The 25,468-nt window shown below is 37.6% G+C and overlaps 2 protein-coding genes across 2 annotated transcripts; one reads left to right on the top strand and one right to left on the bottom strand.

The window, feature by feature from the left end:
* Positions 1-562: 562 nt before the first annotated feature.
* On the top strand, positions 563-24,156 carry RB195_016563 (uncharacterized protein; the record flags this gene model as incomplete). The annotated part of the gene is made up of 11 exons (XM_064183144.1): positions 563-604; positions 10,595-10,654; positions 15,180-15,251; positions 15,574-15,675; positions 15,854-15,973; positions 18,104-18,235; positions 19,159-19,225; positions 22,993-23,113; positions 23,422-23,548; positions 23,761-23,955; positions 24,013-24,156. The coding sequence occupies 11 exons, from the start codon at positions 563-565 to the stop codon at positions 24,154-24,156; spliced, it is 1,182 nt and encodes a 393-aa protein (XP_064039025.1).
* Positions 24,157-24,761: 605 nt separating this feature from the next.
* Positions 24,762-25,337, bottom strand: RB195_016562 (uncharacterized protein; the record flags this gene model as incomplete). The annotated part of the gene is made up of 4 exons (XM_064183143.1): positions 24,762-24,855; positions 24,939-25,050; positions 25,155-25,250; positions 25,310-25,337. 4 exons carry the CDS (start codon positions 25,335-25,337, stop codon positions 24,762-24,764), a joined length of 330 nt encoding a protein of 109 aa, XP_064039024.1.
* Positions 25,338-25,468: the final 131 nt, after the last annotated feature.

Below are 25,468 nucleotides of genomic sequence, written 5' to 3'. Positions count from 1 at the left end.
ATTTTCAATTCTAATTAATGGCAGCACATCACATACTCTTTTCTTCGGAATAAACAAAAGGTCATCCGCTCTCTTTCTCATTTCATTTCATGTTCTCCGAAGTGTCGCTTCCATTAGGGTTCAAAATTTCTGTTTTGTCAATCTTGAAAGGGTATTCTGTTTCTGTTTGTTACCGATGTTCTTCAAACGATTTCGCCGATCTCGTAGGCTGTTTATTTTGCTCTTCCCCGAAAATAACCGCAATAATTAAATTACATTCGAACGTGAGCGGATGCCCTAAATTTTCATATTTTCGACGGAATTTCCAATGTTTTCTATGATTTAGGTCTTCCATCTCTACGTTTTGGTTTTTTTCGTTTTTTTTTCTTCTTCGCTGGTACAAGGTGTTTACATGTGTTCTCTCAGTTGCTAATTCTCTCTGGTTCGAAAAAAAAAATTTTCTCATCCGAAGCTTCTTCTCACCGCTTATCGTGGAATTTCTGTTATCTCATAACCTTCCCACCATCTTTCGTAATTGATGATTTTTTTTGCAGGATTTTCTACTAGCTTATGAAGAGTAGAAATGATTGCTATTCGGCAATGTCTCGGGGGACGAAGTTTAGAGGTGATGAGGCGTAATTTTTCTTCATTTCTATGATTTTCTAATAAAATGTGAAATCAGTCATGCTTTTGCTCTGTTTATTCTGCCCAGAAATGTTGCTACGCTGAGAATGAGGAGAGGAATCGAGGGGATAGGTAACATAAAAGAGGGAGAGAGTGATTTTACATGAGATATACGCACAATTTAGGGAGTATCTAAGAAAAGTGACTTCTTGCTCTACGCACTAAAAGTCAAACGTAAAAGTAAGTAAGCAAATGTGCGCCACTATAACCTTAGGACCTCCTATTAATCATAAATTTCGTTCCAAATTAAATTGATTTTTCATTTCGTAACATTTCGAACGGTAGAAACTTTGAGAACAGGTGTCTGTGACGCAGTTTTTCCTTCACATAAACGCATGACAATACGAATTGGTAATGGATGCGTTCGCAACATGTAATGACTAGAAGTAGTTGTTATGGGAACGGTAGAAATTTCCCGAAGATATCTATCCACCTTTAATTATCTCCTAATTTATTTTTTTAACTTGATGCGGTATTTGAGAAGGCAGCCATCGTTGCTGACTTTTTCTATAGCTTCAGAATAAATTATTTGATAATAGTATGTCTTTGCATTGGATTTCCAGGGCATCTTTTTCTGAAAACCCTTCGGAGACACGAACAATGGTATTTTGAAGATCTAAACTGAAAAAACACAAGAAGTTCCGATTAATTGATGATTCTGATTAGTGACTGACTAATTTCTGTAACTTAATGTTTCATATAATTGCTCAAAAGCAGCTGTTGATCGTGCAACAATATGGACCTTGAGAGAAATTCCTGGAAGGGAAGTGGTGTGTATTGCATTGCTGGCACCGAATTCTCGTTCATCTCTCGGAGTTATGATTAACAATGAGTTAAATGGTTGAGATAGAGTTACTTCGAAGTAGGTTAAACCCGTAAATAAAAGTACTTGAAGTAAAATCTAACCATAAATTTCTACTCCGTGACAGTAGCTAAAGTTAAGAAGGATAAGTTGAATCCTACACCAGGCGATCCGCCATCGCTTTATTTTTGTAAAGTTTTTCATTGCCTGTGGTTGAGTCTTTAACTTATAAGTTAGTCAAAAATCGCTAAGTTATGTAGGTCTCGCTGATGTATGAATTTATTAATCTTAACTTTTTTTAAACTAATATTGAATATTTAATAATTAATATTCAGTTGATTAATTAGTTAATTTTTCAATTTATTTATTAAATAATAATGTTTCGTTCTCGGTGTCATCAACGTACTATGCTTGTTCCAAATAATGCAAAATTCTGAAGAAATAGAAGGTTAAAGCAGGGTTTGTACTGCGAAAGGGTACAGTAACCCCGCAACAACATCGATAATTAAATTTCAGTGATTTATTTACTGAAACCGACTTTTACTATATATATTTTTATTTTTTTATCTCATTTAAGTTTCCTGCTCATTTTTTCTCATGTTGTTTTCACATTCAAAATCTTAATATCTTTTTTTCGTTTAATCTATCGAAAAGTGATTACTAGCTATAGTTTTTCGCGCCTTTAAGACAGTATCTCGTCCTTTTTAGACGAGTTTTCCATCACAAAAAACCTCGTTCGAATTCTAACAAAAGTTTTTTTCCGGTGTTTGCTCCTAGTATCGAAAAGTTCGAAAGTATTTTTCTCATCTCTTATTATTTGAACAGGTCGTCCAGAAAATCCACTGAGAAAATTTGCATTTCATGAAAAACGGAAGAAAGCGGCATTGCAACTTTCGGAACCTCTTCTCCACTGTTGTTTTCGTTCTGAAGCTTCCACAGCCACTTGGCTAGACACAAATGTAAACAAGAAAAATGATTTCGTTGTTTTTTTTCGTTATAAGATCAATATTAAGATTCTTCCTCCTATTTGTTTTATTTTCTTCCTAGTTATGAATGTTTTGGAAGTATCGGGCCGTTTGTAAAGTGACTCGACATGTAACCGGTTCTCAGGATCACACAGACGTACGGAGTGGTTACTTCTTCCGCTCTGTTTACTCGGACAAAGTTTGCGGTGCGGAAATACGCCGGGTTTATGTTTCTTCTCACTACCAGTGCTGTATACGGTTTTGTCGAAGAGGAAGAAAGTGGCGCGGCATCCGTTCGCCTTCGTCACGGTATCCGTACACGTCCAACTATTACAGTATGCACAGTAAATCTACAGATCTACGTTGCGCTGGATACTGCTAAAAGTTTACTGAATATTGAGGTGGAGCAGGTTCTTATTCCGCTCTTTTCCGGTCCCCTCTACACACGACAGATCCAGAAAATTAATGGAAAGTGGTATTGTTGTTCTTATGGGGTTACACAAAAGTTCGTCAACAGGTTTATTGACTAACGTTTCATGAACTCTCTTCATCGATGCTAGCATCCAGTCTTTGTGTTCAAAAAATGCAAATACTGACTCTATAATCTTTTTTTCGGATCCTAGACTCAAACACAAATATTTACTGTGGAGGTGGGCAGTAAGCAAGTCACGTAAATTTCTCTCAACTCGTCCGAGGTCGTCGTAGGTGTGTCTACACAAGCATGGCCTAGTCCAGGCGATTTCTTTCCGGGGTTAGTGATCCATTCTTTCGTTTTCAACTCTTTTCAACTTCTTTATTTATTTGTGAGAAAGCTTATTAGCTTAGCTTAAAGTTTAGAGACCTCTCTAATTTGTGCACCGTGATTTGTAGACGGCAAAAAAAAGTAATGGGCAGTAATTTATTTCAAAAACATTCACATTTCGTGCTTTCATGGCGATCCTAAGTCTTTCAAATGCACCTTGTACTAATTTATTTATACATGATTAATATTCTCTAAAATCTTGCAAAAAAAAAAGAAATCGAACCGTACCGCGTTGTCTTCCTTTTAGTAGTCGAAGAGGTACACTTCTCAATTCACTCCACCGGATTTTTTTTTCAGAAAAGCAGAGTTTTCAAGAATTTAAAATACCTTTCAATCGAATCCTTTCAGTCATTTCCTTTCAATCATTCAATTTAATTTTTCCTTTTCCTTTCGATCATTCAAGTTAATCCAAGATCTGATTACTATGTTTACTTTTTATGATTGTCTCTATGAATTAGGAAACTACTTTATTATCCTGAAAAATTGTGACGAAACGTTACATAGTCATTATGAAAATATTCATAAAAAATTTTATATCAGTGAAGTAAACAACTTAATGACTCAACCTGTACAGTTATAGGTAATTTTCACAGGGAATGATTAGGATTTTTGCACCTAAAAAGAACTACATAGTGCCAATAGCGCTACTGGTTTACATATTGGATACCAGGAAGAAAGATTTAGGTTACTAACGTTCACCTTTTAAGCACCATGAAATTATAGGAAATGTGCTTTTATTCTCCCCAGATAATTTTTTTTGAAAAAAAAAACCAGTTGCACCCTCTTGAAGTTCCATCTGATGTTCAAACTCAGATTAGCCTCGCACATCTCGTTTTCTTCTGAGGATATTCCCAAACGAGCGCAAATGGGTTGTAGTCATACACTTAACGCCGAGGAAAAAAATATCAACACGTTCTAATTGAATTTAAGAGAACTTGGCGGCGCATGAGGATCATATTGAGGTCGTGACGACGCTTCGTCAACGACGTCGATTCGCACTCGACTCGAACACTTCAGTCTGAATTCTAATTATTCCCGTATACTGTTTAGTGGCGTTGACGATGGCGTACAGCTAATCGTCACATCGATTCGCGCGATGATTTTCTGTCGTACTTTTTCAAGGACAGCTACGACGCGCACAAACGAAACGCTTAGCACTGTTACGACGTACGTAGATGAGCGCTGGTGAACGCTGATCGTTTAGCGTTGCAGCGAGCGGCGATCGCCATCGCAGCACACACGAATCGCAGCGACATCAACGGTATTGAGGTCAGAAAAACGCGCAGCAGCCACCAGCATCGGCGGGGCGTGGCGGTCTCGGACAGTCGATCAGCTGCTGCTGCTGCTGCTGCTGCAGACGCCGGCGCCGCCTTCGCCACGGAGGTGTCGTCGCCGCCGTGTCGGCGACGGTGGTGTCACGCGTTTTGTCGAATACTAGCTGGCTAGTTGATTTTATCTTTTCCTCGCAGGATCTGGTGGATCTTTGAACCATTAGCAGCTCATAACATTCCTTCTTCTTTCAAATTCTTTCCGGACTCATTATTTCTTTCACAAGCTAGTTCGTTGTCCTACCATTATCTTTTATACTTTATTTATCCTTTATATTTCGTATTTCTTCGTTTGTTCCTATGAATTCACTTGTCTAGAAAGCAGAACTAACTACTTGTGATGTTTTTGCGTTCACAAGAGAAGCTAAAAGCCTTAGAAGAACCTGCCAGAACCATATTTAATTATTTTCGTAGCGGTAAAAATTAAATACCTATAGATCAACTCTAAAACTTCGAAAGGGAATTCAAAATCAAGTGTTACAATGTATTTAAATGTCAGGCAAATCGACGTTAGATTCAATTTTCTTTAATTTCTTTTAATTTCAGTACATAACTGTCGGAGAACTTTAGACTATGTTCAGGTCGCGTTAATGAACCAATGAATCTGGGTTAAGATTCCACTGACATTTATTACTGTATCCGTGAAACAGGGCTTGAAAAACGCTCGCAGTAACTTCAAAGTTATACTTTTGGTCCTAAGCGCATACGGTTGCGTAGATCTCGAACAGTCTTTCTTCAGTTACCTTCTTGCGACCAGGAACATTTTGAAATTCACCTAATCACATCTGCCCCTGACCTCATTTCCTCCTCTGTTATCTCGGAAAAGTCTCGCTTCACGTTGTGGTCAGTTTCGTAAGTAAAGAACCCATTGACAGTTTCTTTAACCCTTACCTCCTTTTCGTGTATTTACTGCAGTTGCTTTAAATGGTGGATATAATCCATGTCTGTCATCAATCTTCTTTCGAACGATCTCCAGCGCAGCCCTCACTTTTGAAGCGTTTATACTTATTGCGTAATTCCCGCATGTGTAGCACCGGCGCATATTATGCGTAAGTGCTTCCGTCATTTCCCGAGAAAGTCGATGTCATTCTATTAGCCGGTAGCATACAGTAACCACCACCTACCCCGTGTACTTCAAGACTATTTTGTTTCTGTAAGAAAGATTACTTATTTATGGCTACTAAACACGTAAAAGTGCACAATTTTCCGGCTAATACGGTAATAAGCTGCAGATTTGTGCAATTCTCACTACCTCCCGTGGGCACACTTACTTTGAAATAGCACAATTTTCTATCATCCAAGTCGGAAAAACGTCTCCTTAATCTACTTAATGGTCGCACTTTGACTTCTCCTATTCTTTTGTGTAATTACGGACTTGACAAAGTGTTCATTGGAAACGATTTAAGACGGATGACTGGAACATAAACCATGACTGAATCCGCTCCATTTTTTTTCTTCACTCGCGAAATCTCGTCATAACCGCCGAAAAAAAAGCACGCCAGCTTGTACGATGCGTTTGACGTTCTATTCAAAAGAGTCCGCAATTGCAGAAAAAAGTCGGCACATTGAATAAGTCCTGTTTTCTACGCAGCCTCATGTGCTTCACAGATGATGTATTTCGATTCGATGTGCCCATCGATATGACTTCAAAAATATCTCTCGATTGGGATTCACGACACTTCTCTCTCTCTCCTTTGATGACCATCACGAAAAAAAAATCCAGACTAATCCAGCAACGTCGATCGTCGTCAGCGCCCTGGAACAGCAACCTGGGCGTGTATAATCGGCAACTTCTCTCAGGTGTCCAGTCGTAGTTTTCTGTTGCACCTCGTTTTACGGCTAATCCTATAATAATATGCTTGCCTGCGGTAGCGTGCCGTTGAGCGGTTCTACCGTCCTCTTTGCGAACACGTTCCAGCGAACAGAGCGCCTTTTTGTTCGGCTAATATTCCACTTTCTTGATGGGACACATTAAAAGGTTGTTGATTGTTGTGTAATTCGCTTCGAATGTGACTGTCGGAGTGCTGTTGAGTGCCATTTGAAGAGAAATTTATTGCCGACATTTAAATGATTTCGTTCCAGTATTAATGACATAATAACAACGTGATAACGACACTTTCGCATTGTTCCTCCTGCGGCGTCCTTATTTTCGTGGATCGTGTAGGTTACTGTGGTGAATTCACATTGAAATTTGTAGTTTCTCCTGGTTTATTCTATTAAGTTGTCGAAAAAATGTCGTTTCATGCCGGAAACTGTCAGATTTCCGCCACTTGAACTGGTTTCATTCTGTTACATCTTCTTTTTTTTTCCCAGTTGCTTCCGCTCCTTATGCTTCTACTTTTTCCTTACATTCTCACCAACCTTCCGCTCTAATATTAGTCTTCTCATCGCTGGAAATCACATTCCTGGAGGTTTTTCTTGTTTAAAATTGAATCTTTCTGTGATATTTCATTTTCATGTACGAATTCCTATGCCATTTTCTCTTCTTCAGAAAACACATCCTAGAGACTTCCACTTCATGATTCGATTCGCTTAGTTAAAAGAGATTTTCTAGCCAAGTATCATTTTAAATGTAGTCTTTCAAATTCTTTTTTCTTCAATTCTTATTCGATGAAGATTAGTTGTTTCTGGAAATCATCTGGAAACTATGTAGCACCGCAATTCGATTTTTTTTTCGATGAAAAAAAAACTATATCAGGAGTTTCCCAGTTGTGAACATTTCTGGAAGAAAATGTTAGTGCTTTTCTGCAGGTTCAGTTACCTTTGTTTCGCTCGGGGCGTTCCTAGTTCTGAATAGCTCCATAAAACAGCTCTTTTCTTCTATTTATTCAGGTGGATCCGGTTTTTAGTAGTACACATACAGTTATTGCGAATTTTCTGCATTTATTGCATCCATTCGTCTCTCTCTCCATTTGCTCTCCGTTCATCGCTCTCCTCACCTACACGTTTCTTTTTCCTCTTTTTCCTCTTTCTCCCATTCACTTAATGGGTTCACCTCATTGAATTCGTCGCGCAACACTCAACATCGCATGCATATTAATCATGCTCGCGTTATTCTTGACCTTCACATGCGTTTGCGAAAAATTTGCTCAACGGCCGATGTCACAGCACTTCGATTTCTTGTGGAATTTTCGCTGCTTTGAAATAGCAGTGAACGTTTTTTGTTCAAGGAAAATTGAGTAAAATTGAACTGAATTGAATTGCTTTAAAACCTTGTGCTAAATTAATGCAAATTTTTACTTAAAAGAAGCATTGCTCATGCATCTTTGAACCAGACATGATTATGCTCACTTACGCATTTAAATTTGTGACAAAATTTGGAAAATTGCCGGAAATTCTGAAATTCCATTAATTATGTTCTGTCTGAGAGTAAAATTTCATTTAATAAAATCTGATTGATAAGGGAAGGACAATGATTGGCATTTCCTGAAGGAAAAGATTGTTTTCTATTGGACACTTTATGTTCTCATCTTATCCTAATTTCATATTCCGTGCCCTCTCAGAAGCCTTCTCTTTTTACAAGAAAGTTAAAGAAAAACTGCCAATTAATTTTAGATTTTTTTCTTGAAAACCTTTGAAAGCCGGATATTAGTGAACCAGGATCCATCAAAATCAAAGTTTTAAAGATAATTTTCTACTGAAAATAGACATAAAGGCATAAGAATAGAATACAACTTTTCTTCTATCATTAAAAACGAGAAGTCCTCACTTTTTTGGAAAACAGCCACTAAAACTCGGTTGGTACTAGACTTTGGTAGTTTTCATAGCGAGAGGCGTCAACCGCCTGTCCCATTTTATGTTTCTAGGAAAAAAAGTAGTAAAGTCTTTGCGAAACTTGTTTCTGGGAGGTTTCTCATTCTAAACGTTAAAATTGTTTCCAGTTTGCGAAAGAAAGTCAAACCATGGAAAAATGATGAGGTACAAAGGACGAGCGAGGAAATTTTCTGTCAATTGATTTTTGCGAAAGCGCTCTTTTTTGCATTACGTAGCCTCAAAATTAATATCTAGTCAGGTGAGCATGACCTCGTTTCCATCTGGTTCTGGACTCACTAAAAATTCCCACTGTTTCCTTACCATTTTTTTATTAGTTTTCATTATTCTTACTATTATTTTACTATCATTCCTATTGTTTATTGGGTTTTTTTTATTAGAGAAACCACAAACTTACAATTGCTTCTTTTTTCAGTTTCCTGCCCAAGTAAAAAACAAATCTTAGCGTGGAAATATTAATGCGAAGAAATAGCCCACAGTGGAGTGAACATTGAAACCTAAAAACATGTCCTTCGCGGTTTTTTCCCGGGATAATGTGTTTATCGAACCGATTCGTATTATCCTTGGAGCTATCAAAATTCTGGGACCAGTTCCACTAGCTTTAGTAACAAAAATGGCAGAGTGAAGGCATAACGCTTTCAATAGAGACGCAGAGGAATTTGTAGTACAAGTTCGGAAGACGATTTATCAGTTTATAGTTAATCATTAGAAGAAGTCAACAAGTAGTTTATTGCCTCAGATGACCGAATTAGTTTTAATTAATTAATTAATTAGTTTATTTATTTATTTATTGAGAACACCTGCAGGTGTGCCATCAAACAAAAAAAAATGGAACAGAGCTCACCAGAATTTCGCCTGAATTTTACTTTTTTTTGCATGCTATGCCGATCAAATATGGATCATATTATTATGTACGAAATATTCTTTCGGCTCCTTTGAAATTAGTATTTTTTTTCCAATAACGATTTACGTTTCTACAGTATAAAACCTAACGAATCGCATTTACTCTGGTTTTTTTTTCTCACACTCAATTATTTGCTCCCATTAAATTACATTTTTTTTTTACATTTTTTCAAGTGAGCACAATCAAGAAATGAAAAACACATTTATTTGAGTTTCCATTGACTCGTCGCGTTTTTCGTGTCTCTAGGATTTTTTCACTTAACCAATCGTAAACAATTCTTTTTTCCGTTCCTTCATCCAACAGAGCGGCGTTCTCATCGTATCCAGTAATTCATTGCGTTGGATTATAACACATTGTACGATCTGGTTTTTTTCCAACCTCCAACCAATCCAACCAAGCGCCGCCCATACTTGTCGTAAACCCAACGTAATGAGGATTCGGCGATGTTTTGCTCGTGTTTTCAAATCGAACTTCAAGCTTTTTCCGTTTTGGATGTTTCAGCTTATTCTGAATGGTCTGAAGAATAGAATTTGTTAAATTATAACATATTTTCTCAGAAATCTTTTATCTCCTTTTTAAATGATTTTTTTGGCTGACGGTTTTTTTCTGATAGAATATATGTGCATGTTTATCCAGTATCACTTATTAACTAACCTACCGCACTCAAAATACGCTAACAGAGTCTGAGAGAAGGGGATTTCAAACTTTCCTAGATTTTGATTTTTTTTCCGAATTATTATTTCAAAACAATGCAATCTCCGGAGACCTGTGGAGAAAATAGAATTTTCTTTTCAATTCTTTTTTTTTTCATTATATCACATAACTTACTTGATTTCCATCCAATAGTAATTTGCTTTTGCTTCCATTCGATATTAACTAAAAATGAGACTGGACTCCAATAAATCATAGTTCTTTTTGTAGCGAGAATAACAGTGGAAAGACTGCGCCCGAAGTTCGATCCAAAAATTCTCCCCACACCTCCTCCTTTCTTCTACTCCGTTCTCTTTCCTACTTTTCACTCTTTATTTTTTCTTTTTTCTTCACTTACAAGCGTCCCAGATGGGGAAGCATCAGAAATCGCAAACAGTAAACTAACTCCATACAGATTTCAACAATGGAATATCAGAAGTATAAATGTACCTTTTTAATTTGTGGATGTTTCCGTACACTTTCCATTTTGACACTAGTAATATACACTTTTTTCTCCTCATACGACACTCGTACTTTCTCTGGAATACTCCAAATAACTCCGACTCAGACTTTTAGATATCCTTGACATTTTAAAACTTGAAAATTTATTTTCTTTCAGTCCTTCATTTCTAGAATTTTTCTATCATTGCATAACTCTCGTATTTTCAGATGGCTCGTAAAAGAGCTGCTAAAGTGATTTTGCCAGAGCGGCCACTGAGAGCTGGAGCAGTGAGTCCTTACTTTTGTGTTCTTGATTTCTTTGTAGTGTTTAGTTTATTTATTTTCCCAACTTCTCTTTCTTTCTGTTATTCTCATATATTGAAACGAAATAGTTTTAAAATTTTTTTGGCTATTATTCTTTTCAATAATAATCAAATATTGTCAGCAATATTCTCTTGCGGCTGATTTTTCGTTATCTGATGGTTTGTCTGCCGTGACTCATAGGTGTAACCTTGTCGTTTTCCAATTCCAAGTCATATAGTAGGAAAAAAAGCGGTCAATAAGAGCTGGTAGTTCGGGGTAGGATTTGTTCCTAACTGAATAAAATAAATTACTGAAGTTCCCAGTTTCAAGAAGTGTATATGTAGAAAGTGTTGGCGCGTCGCGTCCATTCGCTGGTCGCTACGGTGGGTCTGTTTGTGCAAATCCGAGTTGATGGATCATTACGGAATGGTGGATTTTTTTACTGGTACTGTTCGGATGTGCAATGAATTACTCAATGAAAGTGAGAATTGCCTTGTTAGCGTGGAATTCCTCGTAATCTTGCGTTGTTTCTGTATTCCGGTCACCTACAGTCGATGAATGTATTCACCAATCCTGATTTTACGGAATTTACTACAACTGGTACACTTCAGACAGGGTTGTGACAAATTACCAGTGAAGAGCATTTCAGCTGACTTCTCGGGGAACCTGCAACTCCTATGGAAACATAAGAGAAAAACGTAAACAAGACGTAAACAGAATTGGAGAATCTCTGGACAATCCTTAACATCGTTTTTTTGTAGGAAAGAGGTTTTTCAGGATTAAAGGTTATCTTTGTCTGCTGTACAAGAGGGACGTTTGAGCTCAAGCTCTCGGTCTCACCTGGCTTGTGGCTAACCGCTCTCAAAACTCTTGAGCCTAAGTACTGTGCCATCCCAAATTTGCTTACCTCAACTAGACATAACTGATTCCTATCAACAGAAGAGGAAATAAATCTCGTAACCGTGGGAGTTTGACCACCTCAGCCACCAGAACATCGTTGGGATTTTGACCGACCGAAGAAAGTTCCTGGAAGGTGACAGTTAGGCTATAATCAGAGCCAGATTTGAAACATCGACGGAAAAAAAAATTCCAAGGATACCTCTTCGTGAGGGTGTAAAGTACACAGAGTTGGCACACCTTTTAATTAGAAATTGTCACGAAAAAAAAAAGGTTAAAAATGCGGAAAATCTAGCTCCTGTAGATTAGCTCATTAATGAAGAAACCTTTGATGAACTCATTCGTTGCGGATAATTTCCCTCTTCTATCCATAAATCTCTTGTTACAAACCCTTAAAACACGTTCTCAGCGCTTTTCGTCGCAGATTTCATTAGACGCGCTAAATTCTAACATTAATCCTGGTTCCTCTTGACACAATAACCTACCGAGGTCAGAATTTGCTGTCCGCGAACAGCGTAAAAATTTCTCATGGATCGTTAGCTACGAGTCCTGTGTGGTAGTTATGGATATTAGGATCTCCACGCTTTTGGGTTTTCTTATTTAGCCACTATTGGTAGCTTGTTTGCTTGGAGATTTTCTTTCGTTCAGCGTTTTCGTCTGAGAAAAATCGAATCCCGTTTTCGGTGAGTTCAATGTCTGGTTCTGCTGTAACGAGATCTGCCAATCACAAAAAAAAAGAAGTTTAAGCAATGCAAAACGTTTGATATATGAGTAAACATCGTTCGAAATCGATTTCTTCTAAATTTTTTTTCTTCTAAACAGGTCCTTGTTGATTTTCGGATGGATCGTAGAGATTTGTGACGGGATTTCTTAACCTCATTCAGTGGTTTGAATAAAAAGATCTTGTTGTATCGTCTATTGTAATAATAATGGTTATGGTAGGCTTCAGGCTGGGCGTGAATACTTATAAGCTTATTTTTCTGGTTATTCGAAAAGTGAAGACATGCGGAAGTGGTGGATTGAAGTCGAAAAATTTTCCTGGAAGACTAAAGCGATCGATTGCAATCTTCATTTCCTTTCATTCGTTGTAATTTCATGCATTACGTTTGCACCGAAACGAAATTGTTAAAGAGATACGTGTTTAAAAAAAAAACTACGATCATTAATTCGAGCAAAATTTTCGAAGTTTCCGATTTCCAAAGGTGATTCGAGTTTTATTTTTTGTAAGAAGAAAAACCATATCCTGCATGGATAATCCCATGGCCCTCAGTTTTTTTTTTTCGAAGAACGATGTGAGCGCGAAAAAAAAAGTCACGACCACATCGGCTAACAACCAATTTACGGCGCAGCACACGCAACGGCCAGCAACTGGACATACGTGTACGTATACGCTTTGCGGGTGGTGGTAGGATGCGGGTTTCAAATACGCAACCAGTTTCTCAAACTCGGCAGACAACACAAACTAACGGGACAATCATCCGGTACCCGTTCAAATTCCAACAATTGCGAGGATACCTTTATATCCTGGAGCTATCTGACTGCTAGAAAACTTCTTTTTTTGTATTTTTGCGAGAATTTTTCGTAACCTCTTCCTAATTTGTATCCTTATACGTGAGCGAACGGCAATTGAAACTACTCATGAGCGAATCGAAAAACCGAGTTGAAAAATAGTCCAAGAACCTCTTTAGAGTGTCTCAATATTACCTTTAAAAATGCAAAGAAAAACGTTGCGAGAACGTACTAAACCGTACAAATAAATTAAAACTGAATAGTGTACTCAAAATATGATTTTCCTGGTTATTTACCATCACAGATTCCCATAAATGGATGGTAATTCTTTGAAAATTCCCATCTTTATTTTCTGGCTCTGGGGTTTTCTGGCTTTTTTTAACCTATTTATCTGTTCTGGGACTTCAACAGACACTTTTCGCAGCTTGATATTCCAGTAAATATTTCATTAGGATTTTTTAAATGCTATAAAGTAAAATCAATTTGCGTTCAATTTTTTCCAGCTCAAAAATTTTGCTGTGATGTTCTGAAGTTTTTTTTTTCTGGAAAGAAATCGGCTATGTTTTCAGTCCTACGTTTTTTAGTTTTTGTTCTTACGCTTAAAGTGTTGGGTGAATAGCAGTAGAAATCAGCCGGAGGGTACTATGAAGCAAGTTGTAAAATGAATTGCTGGATCTGGATGGTGCCAAGGAAGTACAAAATTTCCCATCCCTTCTTCTTTTTGGCAGCTTATGGTGCTTTTGAATCCAGATTTATCGAGTAGTCGTTCAAAAAAGTTACTCTTCTTATTTATATTAAATTTATATTTATTTTTATTTTTATTTCTTATAGCGTTATTCGTTGTTTCGCAAAGCATCTTACGTATATGTAGCAAAGAAATTTTATTACCCAGGATCTGTTATAGAATAGCTGTTGGCCGGAATCGTTTCACGGATACAAGCAGATTTCTTTGAGTTTTTGTCTTTTTTCTCCAAATTTTGGTATATCTCAGAACTTCTATCGTTAAAAAGAGCTAAAAAGTTGTTAATGTTGGAAGCGTGCGACGGAGCTAAAGTTTTTGAGAAGAACTCGAATGAGATGAAGAGTACGCAAGTAGTTACCAACTCATCCGAAGATATTTTCGGATGATGGGTGATCTCATTTTCCTTCGACCCGCCGACGGCGAACGCCGTTAGCGAAAATAGTTCGAGGTGATAAATCGCCGAAAAATGTCCCATCATAGCAGAAGATGACCGACACGCATTGCATCACATCGCTGTTTTACGCCTGAATTCGTTCCAATTTCCATGAAATCGCGTTTTGTGATGAACATCAGCGAATGCTGTGGAAACCGCGTCGTCGCACGATGACCCTGAACGCGTCGATGGCGTTTTGCGTGATTGAACTGTCAAGATGGTGGTATTCATCATTAAGATTTAGTGGTTGATAGGGTTCAGACGTCACTCAACTGTCAGATTCTGAACTTAAGGGTAGGGACTCTCTAAAAGTTAGATCTTTGTGGATTTGTCGTAAGGTCATGACACTAATTAGAAGCAATTCAGCAGAAAAAACCACGAAAAAAATGCAGCTGTATGATTTGTGACAGGAAATAGATAGGGTTTTTTTAAGTTTGAAAATTCCTTAAAATTGGAGTATCTTCTCGAAGATTGTGAAAATAACTAGAAAAATTGATTTTCTGGTACCTTGCAAGTGTTCTGAACAGAAACAGTAAGTGGTAACCGTAGGATGGTACTAGAAATGAGAAAAAATGAACCGGATGATATTTTTGGAAGCATAGACGCATATTATGTTTATTTCGTTCAAAAAAAGATGTTTGAATAGTTGCTGAAAAGAAAATTGAGAATTTACTATTAAGCCGCAAGGAAAATCTTATGCAAACTATTTCAATCGATTTTTTCTTACATACGTAGCGCTGATTTCTTTGTTTCTTCGTAATATTTGTTTTTCCTTACATTTATTTACAGTGGTGTGTAAATGATGATACATGATTTTAAAAAAAAAGTCTATAATTGAGGCAAAACTGTTCATTTAAATCAAATAATTTCACGACACGTTAGTAGATGTTGGAAAGTTTTTTTTTCGGCTTAAGTGATGTGCATTTCAGAAAGAGATGTTCGAAATCCACCTTCGCATACCGGATGCTGTTGAAGTCGTCAATTCAGTTGTTATTTTTGAGGTAGGTGAAACGTTGCTTCTGTAACTCCTTCAGAGGTTACTGGACTCTTCAGAGGACTTTCAGTTAATCATCGTAGAAGAAATAAATTGCAGTTTCGAAAACACGCGTTTCCTACAAATATGTATCTTCTGATAAAATTTGATAATAATTATAAAAAATTAAGATGACGATGAAATTTTTGCTATTTGTACATTTCTTAGATTTCTCAAAGTCTTCGTTTTTTTTTTTTTGAACGCTAAGATTGAAAAATGGAAATGTGGAGGAAGAAAGTTTCTGGAAAGTACCTGTAGAAGGATTTTGAACCTTACATCAATTTTTTCAGGGACGCTGTCGTTCTGCATTTTCCGGTCACGATTCCATCCATACATTGATCTCTAACCGAATTCCTGTTCCTATTCAGCAATTTCTACTGCCAACTTCCAAGGTTCGAATATTTTTCGGTTTCTTTTTTTTTACTCCATATTTTTTGGTTCTATACTTCCTCTTTTGCGGCATTTACCAGCGACTAAATAAATATTAGTTCAAATATAAAAAAAAATAGATGTGGTTTTTTAGATGTAAGAATTTTTCACAGCATGAAATCGCTTTTCTCTGCATTTCAGGGCACAATGGTCTTAGCTGAAGGCTATCATCGACTTCCAATGCTGTTGATACTTCCAGCTGATCTTCCAGGATCTTTCGACGGGAAATATGGAGCGATAGCCTATCGAGTTGTTGCTAAGGTATCATTTTTTTTTTCTTTTTGCCGCAGTTCTTCCTTCTATCAGCGTTCTTCTCTGTCGTTCATCTTTAAAAATCGGTTGATTTTCATATTCGAGGAGTTCGAGACCTGCGCCACTTTTACTATAAAAAGAGTGAAATTACTGAAGACATTTAGAATGCCTGCTTGCTTATTCTAAAATAACTCTTATTTCCGAAAAAAAAAGAAAAATTTTGGGGAAAGAAGTTAAAAAATGCCGATAATCTACAACTGCTATTTCAGAAAAAAAGAAGACAGGGAAAGAAGTGAAAAAATTTAAAAAATGATAATCTCCATTTTCTTTTTGTGAAAAAAGAAGATACAGTTTCCACACCGCCATCCATCACACGGTTTTTTTCGTGAACTGAAAAAATGCCTGTTCTAGTGGTGTTGAAGAGACCTCTAAGGAGTTGTTTTTTTCCTGAACTTAAGGTTTTTTTTGTGCAATCACTTCCGTTGCAGCGAAAAAGTCGGCACATTCTTTGATCATTCACAATTAGTTACCGTATGATGGTTGTATCTTCCGTAAAGTGTCGAAGTTTTTCGCGCTTTGGGAACATGTGGAGGAGAGGAATTGAGGACGTGGGAACCGTGCAGCTATCCTACGGATATTCTTTTTTTTTCTTCCTACGAAGTTTGGCGATGAACCCTTAACAATGAGATCTATGGGAGAAGCTTCGAGAATTTTCCACGCAGTACCCTTTTTACATTTAATTTCTTAGAGTGAATTTGAAATAACCACGTGGGAAACAATTTTCTTTTCCATTTTTCTGGATTGTTCACGAATTCGTCTATCCGAATACAAGAACTCACTTGACAGTATATAATCTCCCGTGTTTTTTTTTCTTTACTTGGTAGTTTTTCTTCCAGAAAATCAACCCATAGGGACATTTTGATCTCTATCCATAGTCAGTAGTGCAACTTTCAACTTTTTTTCCAAAGAGAACTTTTAAAGGACTTTTTTTTCCCATTAGGTTAGTATCCAGAACGAATCCCATCTAGGAATTGAGGTTTATATCGGCCTCAGAAATGGTGTCAGCGAAAAATTTACCTATTTCTGGATACTTCCTTTCCCACATCAGTCCAGATTTCACATCAAATCAACGTTACCGTGGACTCGGATAACTCGGACAACGAGCCACCCTTCCATGACCACCGACAGCAAGCGATAAGCATCAAAGTTGCCAATCTCCGAGGTCTCCTTTCCGACCTTGAAAATGAAGAAAAACTGGCAGCCAGAGGTTATTCCGCGAGTCACAAAATGCGGCATCGCAAAGCGTTTCTCGCTAAAAGGCGAATCTGTCAGCTGTCGGGTGATATCTGACCGTTTCTTGTCGGAAACCACATAAGAACTGAAATGCTGGGAAGTTTTTGTTCGGTTTTTTTTTCACACGCAGTAATTTTCCAAGCTCTCTAGGTTGCATTTTTAATTTGAGGATTTCGTCCACCAATTCGGTTAATGATCCCGGAAACAAATTTTCCAGGTGACTTGTTTTTGTGTTGATGATGTCCAAGATAAGAGTCATAATAACTTAAGGGAGAAAAAAATCCTAGAAAAAAAACTCATTGTTTCTATGAATGATCTTCGATCCGAACCTTTAGTACTATCAAAATCCCTCCGGGTTCTGGTTTTCTACAAATGACATATTTATTTATTTATTTGTTTATTTGTTTATTCATATGTATGTGTTCCCTGGAAATCGATTCAGTCTTCTCACCAAAAAGCTTTCTATCCCGAGCACTGTGTTCTGGACAAACTTGCCTGAATATTCCGCACAAGACCAATCCAGTATCAGCGCCCATGTCATTCTCTGCCGTCCACAAAATTGCCACTCGAGTTCGTAACCTTCAAACCCTATCATTCATCCAGCGGTCGATCGACAAAAAAATGACCTCAGCCAAGCGAATGCCAGGAAAAACCAGGTGACAATTAGCAATGCACTTGGTTTTTCCGTTGGCTAACTGCCCTCCCGCGACTATTCCGTTCGTCAGTTGTACTTTCACCTTCAGGAGGGGGAGGATTTATGTGGGAGCGCTTTCTGAAGACTGGCAGCGGAAATATGGGTGGAAGTTTTCTTTCAAGAACAAAAAAAAAAGACTCAATTCACTTCAGTTCACACTTCGTCGCTTCCCCACCGGTGAGGAGGCGTTGCTGGAAACGGAAAGTGAGGCTGTGGTCTGGGGTTCAACGGCGACCAACACAAATCTACCACCTGTTTCAATTCAAAGGCATTTGCGGAAGAAGGTTTGTTGTAGTTCTGGAGCTTATGGAGTTCGGGAACAGAAAAATCAAAGGCAACCTCAGGAAATTTCTTTTTTATGTGTTATGAAGCGAAATTGAGAGGAAGGATGATTTTCCATGTGCTGAACAGAGGTTCTGTTATTAAGTTTTTAGAAATCTTGAAGGGACAATATATTCGACATAGAATCCGAGAATTTCCTTCATTAGAACGTTCGAAAGGTTTGAAAGCAAAAATCACAAGTTTAACGCTCAATTCCACTTTATTTTCTTCTTTTCTTCTTCGAACTACTTTTTACTTTGGCTCACAGTATAAAATATGTAGCTTGTGAAAAACTCTGTAATTTTGAAAAAAAAGATATGTGTAATAAATAGCTGGCAGATGTTAAACGAATGAAGTGTCAGGACAGAAACCTCTCCGAAAAAGTTGCGATTCGAAAAAGAGTATGTAGCGACCCATGACGTCGTCGCAAAATAAAATTGCTCGGGGGATTTTCCGGCAAATGTTTATGTAACTGTACCTGATATTTTGTGACTTCTCCTAATATCGAGTAGAGCTTCCGTTGTTCTACTATTATTTTTTTAATTGAAAAATTCGGTTGTTGATACTTTTGTTGGCTGCAAAAATGAGAACTGATCTTGTAAACGAATTTTTTTAGCAGAGGAGGAGTGCAAAAAAAAAATCGATTACAGTTTAATAGGGATGATAGCTATTATAGTTCTCCAAAAAGATCCTTCAAAAAAAAAAACTTAGCAGAGTTTGTTACAGTTTGTTTTTGTTGCAGGCTAAATTATGGTAGCGACTAGGAAATTCCTTGAGATAATTTCCCGAACGCCCGAAATTTCCGATTTTTTTAATTCCTGTGAAATTATTTTCATTTCATTTTTTCTTCTCTCGTGACATCTCCTAATAACACTTTGCCTCCTAGGCTCTCTGCTTCAATCGTCTGGATTGCAATGTAACTTTCGAAGTGGACAAATCTGCTTTCGTTACCGGTAAACTATTTTATTTCTGCAAGAAATAAAATCTCCTACAAGAATTAGCTTTTCGAATTGAATTATTTTTATTATTTATTTTCTATTTTTATTACATTTTATTTTTTATTTTTTTCAGCAAATTATTTTTTTCTGCACGAGAATGATCTGCTGTGTTGGTGTTCACGGTTGGCATTGTTTACAAACATATTTGATCGCGCACTGAGCTTCACTTACGTTTCATGGATAATTGGTTCTCACAGTGTCATGCAATCCTTCAGCTTCACTTTTATGAGGGAAACGTTGGGCAAACGACCTTGTTTGCACTATTTATGGCAAATCCATAAATTTTCGGATAGAAATATCTATTATCCATGGTACTACCTACGCTTCTTTGAAGTAGACTGCCCCTAACTGGTACTGTAACAGAAATGAAAACTTCAAATTATTTACTGACTTAATTTTTCTCTGTAGTATTTTTTATAACACTTATTTGTAGCTACACTTCTCATCGTATAAATTTACTTTCTAGCTTTTTCCGACCCTATTAGCTCGTAGCGCAATGAAAATCTGGGCCAAATACTATAAGAACGCGAGCGAGCGTCGAAAATCCTAGACTAGTTCATCATTTCTTCTCTGACTCCTTAAGAAACCTCATTCCAAACAGTTTTATTCATGTGACCTTAATTACTGAACTGGATCAATTAAACTGGTATTTTATGTGCGACATTATTTTGTGGGAGGGGGGAAAAAACGTTGCATCGAATCGAATGAATGAATGTGTTTTCGTGCACACATCTCGAATTTTCGCACTAATCGCGAATGCGGACAGACCAGATCGAACTTCCCCTCTTCGAACACTGAAAAATTTTGGTTGATTTTTCAAGTTAGGCCTTTTCCATCTGAAAATCGCAATTGTTTTATCCCATCCGTCCGTAGAATTTCATCCTGGCTGACTCGACCGGTGAAGAACACCGAGATATTTCTAAATCCATCCAGAACCGTTTGTGTGCGTTCATCAATTGAACTAAGCGATATTTCCGAAAAAAAAAGAGGTCGTGGCCATTTTTAAAGATTTCCGTTCTCCCTGACGCCTCCATAATTCGTTTCCGGAAATCTTCAATCAGCTTAACTGCTGTTTCTTTTTTGTCTCGCATCGCATTTGTTCCAATACGGAAGAATCGGGATGATACCGAATCAGGATATGGTTGCTGTGCGCGGCGTTGATTGTGGTGAACAGGATCGCCGCCCAGCGGAACAATGGACAATTCCACAAAGACATGAGTATTTCGTTTGGAATATGCGTGGATTTTATCCGGGGATCAAAAGGATTTGCGTAAAATATTGAAAAAGAAACGTTCTTTCTCGTAAAAATCTTATCTGGAAGAAAATCCTACAAGAGGTGGTTCACGTATAGGTAATACTTGAGATTAGGAAATAAGGAAACGCTAAGTTTCTGACTTCTGGATTTCCGAAAACAATTTCATCTACAAAATTCCTGGAATCTAGCTTTTACATGTCATATCAATATGATTAGTGATCCATGTCGATGCACGACGGACCCATCTCGGTTATCGATTAGATTGAGCAGTCTTGGTAGCGTGCTCTGGATTACTTTGAGAACATTTTGCCTTATTATAGCAAATTTTTGGAGATTTTCTGCTCTCAGACTGGGTAATCTGAGATGAACAGCTTGAATCTGAATCCAGCAGTTTCCTTGGTTCACCACCGTCATCTGAGATCTGCGGATGATCTTTGATCTAATCATCGACCCAGGTGGAGAGGATCGCCTTGGATGAGGCCGAACTTTCCATCAAACGTTTGATTTTTGGTTCGTTGGTCTCTGCGTCTAATTTGCGAAAACGCGTAATAAATTTGTTTATTGAAGGGAAATATGAATTCGTAACTTGGAAAAACTGTTAATTTGTGAAAATGTGTAATTCAAACAGGAAATCATCAAACTTTAGATACTTAGGCTTTTTCGACGTCGACGTCATTCTCATCGAGCAAAAATTCCCTGACAACTCAAGATCCGGTGGATGTGACATCGTGGTTTTAGACTTCCGTTGCTAATTCAATTTGAATCAGAACATGCCGCTCTTTTAATTCGATGAATTCCTTCCAATTACGTTTTTTTTTCTCAAATGTTTCGTACCGGAAAAAAAACATTCAGCAAATCTCTTACGTCGCGCATCACTGGATTCTTCGATCAAAATGTTTGAGAATGGTAGTGTAGTTCTAGCAGGGACGTACAAAATCGGATAGAAATGAATTTTTCACCGTCTTTTTACTGAAAACTTTTAATTTTTTTAGTCCTTCTAACGAGAAAGTATTAACTCAACCACATTTTATTTTCAAGTAAAAGAAGACTGACAATGAAACGACCTAAAAGATACAGAGATCTAAAAATTAAAAAAAGGATCATGGTTACAGTTTGGATCCGCACGTGAGCGTTTCTGAGGCCTCGTTTTCTTTCATTTTTGCGGTTTAAGGATTAGAGGTGTTCTTCTCCACACCCTCTCCCATGAGTCAACTCTACCTAAGGGTTATTGATGTCCTTCATCTACTCGACATCGATATCCAGGAAACAATTTTTTGAAATGTTCTGCCTAAAAAAAATTTCCTCCATTTTTGCAGTTTAAGGATTGGAGGTGTTGCTTTTTCTTCTCTTTTCTTTCGGTGCACCATTAGAGTATGTGAATAAATAAATAAATAAATAACCACATACTTTGGAAGAGGTCGCTGACTCTCTTAGATTGGTAGGAGAAAGTTCAGGAGATGAAACTTTGAAAAGTTCCGAATTCTATTGTTGTATGTAATAAAATATTACAAAGTACACCAGTAATTGTAGTCTCCCACCATTAATTAGTACAGTAGTATTCTTTCTTAATCAATCAATAAAATGAAAAACATATTATAAATACATATCAGCCAGTTTTTGGTATTCGTTCTCTGCCAAGCTTGAAATTTTCCGACAAAACTATACTTCTTCGTGGAACTACTTTGAAAATAATCTTCCAGAAATCCATGTGAATTGATCTGGGGATATTTTTCTGCAGGTGTCCGAAACTATGATAGTTAATAATTTTTGTAAGATCGTTAATCCATATTACTCATTTATCGTTTTTTTAGAAAATTTCTAGGTGATGTAACGTAAAAGAGCCGAAATACAGTGGTCTTTTGGTATTTGGTACTTATATGGTAATCTTATGAATATTTTTAATTGAAAAAAATTGATGTCAATCGAACGCTGACTGATTTAAGAGTTCCATTCAACACTTCCACATCCATGATTATCAAATCAGTAGCTGTCGATTTGTGGAACGCAAGAAATCAGCCGTGAGAACGATTGATTGCGGTAGTGTTCACAGGAAAACGAGCGTCTAAAGTAGGATAAGGAGTTCGTGATGGCAACCGGCGACACCGTCACGAGGTCACCAACGATCTGTGGATCTGATCATTGTGGTCAAGTGATTTTCGCTCACAAACATAGGACAGGATTTTCCGAAGAACTGAAAAAAGAGTAAATATTAGTTAAAATTCGACTTGTGTATGGATTGATAGAAGGACTGAAAAGTTATGTGGTGGTTCTCGTCGTATCTATCCTGTGACCCCTTCAACACACTAGGATCTGACCCAAAAAAATCCCATCTTCCATGACTGCTCGTCCCAGTAATGCGGGTTTTTTTTTCTAATTTTTATTTATTTCACTGCAATACAGTCTATATTTTTCTCTAAAATTCAAAGTAACCGACGAATTGAACCGAATTTTTTCCGGAAATTTTCAGGTGAACACGTTCTTGTTACTGGTCAAGTGAAGAATAACCATAACACCAGTGTACTGAAACACGTTTCCATAGAATTACGTCAGAAAGTGTACTACACCAGCGGAGAGGCGAAACGAACAGAGTAAGTCCTTTAAACACATCCTTTACTCTGAACCTCCCACACCTACGGTGTCAAAATTGAAAAAAACATGGTCCTACGATTGTATTCTCTATAAATGCTGGAAAAAATTGTGGAATTTAAAAAAAAAAAAACTTTCAAAGTAATAGCATTTTTTTCTTACTAATTTTTTAGAAGTTTAATTTTAAAAAAATAAGATATTTAAGAACGTTTTAATAACATCGTAGCGTCCTTTGCAGATTCTTCCGATTTTTTTAGCTATTTATTTGTTGTTAAACCCATGTTAACCATAAATATCCACCCATCTTCAGTAATCGACTGATCACTCGTTTGGTTTGCGGCTCAGTGGCTCCAGGTGACACCCTCACACTCCATCACTCGATTCAAATCCCTCACGACTGCTATCCATCGTTGGAAAGAAATGCGATCAGTATCCAGGTAGCAGTAAGAACCTCTTTTGAGAATGTTCCGAGATTTCTGGAGAAGCCACGTCTATTTTTTTTTATCCTTTATTAAGACAAAAAAAGAAAGCGGAAATTCTACAGAATATTGTGTTGCTGGTTAAAACAACTCTATTCGCTTTATTAACATAATTCTAGGTTCTAGTTTCGTTTGTTTTACATATTTTTCGCATATCATACGGTAATCAGGTCACCTATGAACTGTTGCTCACATCGCTCGGGAATTTCACTGTGGACGCTCCGATTATGATTGGAACTCGTGTCGGTTGCCCATCACCGCTGAGTATCACGTCCGGCGATAAGAGCAGCGTGTACTACTGTGTCCCACCGTCCGAGTACAGCACCGGCAGCGAAGGACCACCTCCGTACAGCACCCATCCACAGGTACGCGAACCGTGTTCGTATCGCTCGATCACGATATGTAGCGTTTCGTTGTTTCAGCCTCGTCCTATGTACATACCTATTCATATGCTCAAAACACCGTATCGTCCGTTTGTGCCTGCCTACACTATGCCGCCGATGTTCTCCCCACCTCAGTACAAGGAGGAGCCGCGATTCCTGAAAATCGAGGAGATCACCGATTAACACTATTTATCCGACGGATTTCCCATGCAATAAGCGATTTTGTTCGTGCTATAAAGATTCATATATGGTGTCACACTTTGTGTTGATAGAATCACAATTATTCCCCGATTCCGGTGAAAAATATGACATGAGGTAACAGTGATTGCAATCAGGAAACGCCAACGCAGCATTGTTCCCTTCTCCAAACTCCATGGGGATCAAGGATAAAGTCTGTAGAGTGTCAATTCATCTGGGATGCACCAAGGAGTTTTAGTGGAATTCGTGATCGTTGAGGTTTTGAAACCCGTGCCTCTCCTATACAATAACTTGTGAGGGCTAGCCGATGTGTCATGTCAGTGTTTTTATCCTCCCAGACAAGTCTGGTACCCGAAGGGATGAGAGGTTTGGTTGGCGCTAGCGCGGATTCGAACCTCTGATCGATCGTGCAGGAAGCGGAACCTCTAACCGACTGCGGTACACTATCCCTTACTCAAAATCTTTATATCCGTCAGATCACAACGCTCGATAGACGATATACTTTCACATATTTATCAGAGTCTCAGTTCAAGAGGAGTTAAGTATTTATGGATAGCAACGTATCTTTGAAAGATCATTTATACTTTCTCCTAATGTCCTTGTTCTCTGTTTTCTGCATCTTTAAGGAACGTTGAAGTGAGGCAACAAAAATCGCTCATAGTTTTTGTCGGTATCACTGTGACGCTGGATGACAGAAGTCCATAATTCTGGTGCAGTTATCGCGCTTCTTACACGAAAGGCATAATCTTTCAATGCGCTTCAAATACCTTTTCCATTTCCTTTCTGGAACTTCTTCATCGTATTTCCATAATTTAAGCTGTGATCGGACACGATGATAAGATTCATGGTGTAGAACCTGATTAAAGTGCAAGTCCAAAGCTGGAAATTTTAATTTATCGCCCTCAGCGTTTATAGTTCCAGCTACGCTGGCAGGTACTCTTATCCTTAGTCTAGGTGATTAGATTTGCGATTTTTAAACGTACATATATGAGTTATAGGAATAGGTGAATGGAGTACTAACGAGTACCGTAAGATTATCATGTAGGAAGATTTTGTAGCACGGTCACGTCCCCTACGACCTACAAACTTCAGACTAGTTTCCATCATCCAAAAACTCAAATATTTTATTCTTCCTCACCGAGTTCCATTAGAATTTCACTGCACATATGACCCGTAGTAAAATTATGATATGAACACTCTACAGAAGAAAAAATAAGACAACATTAAAAACGACAAAAGTGACATAAGCAAGAAAGTATGAAGAATGGCAATGTGATGCTGAAAAAAAACAGGAAGA

This window comes from Necator americanus, chromosome II (genome assembly GCF_031761385.1).
Source record: "Necator americanus strain Aroian chromosome II, whole genome shotgun sequence".
Taxonomy (NCBI): domain Eukaryota; kingdom Metazoa; phylum Nematoda; class Chromadorea; order Rhabditida; family Ancylostomatidae; genus Necator; species Necator americanus.
This window is presented reverse-complemented; position numbering and strand designations above follow the sequence as displayed.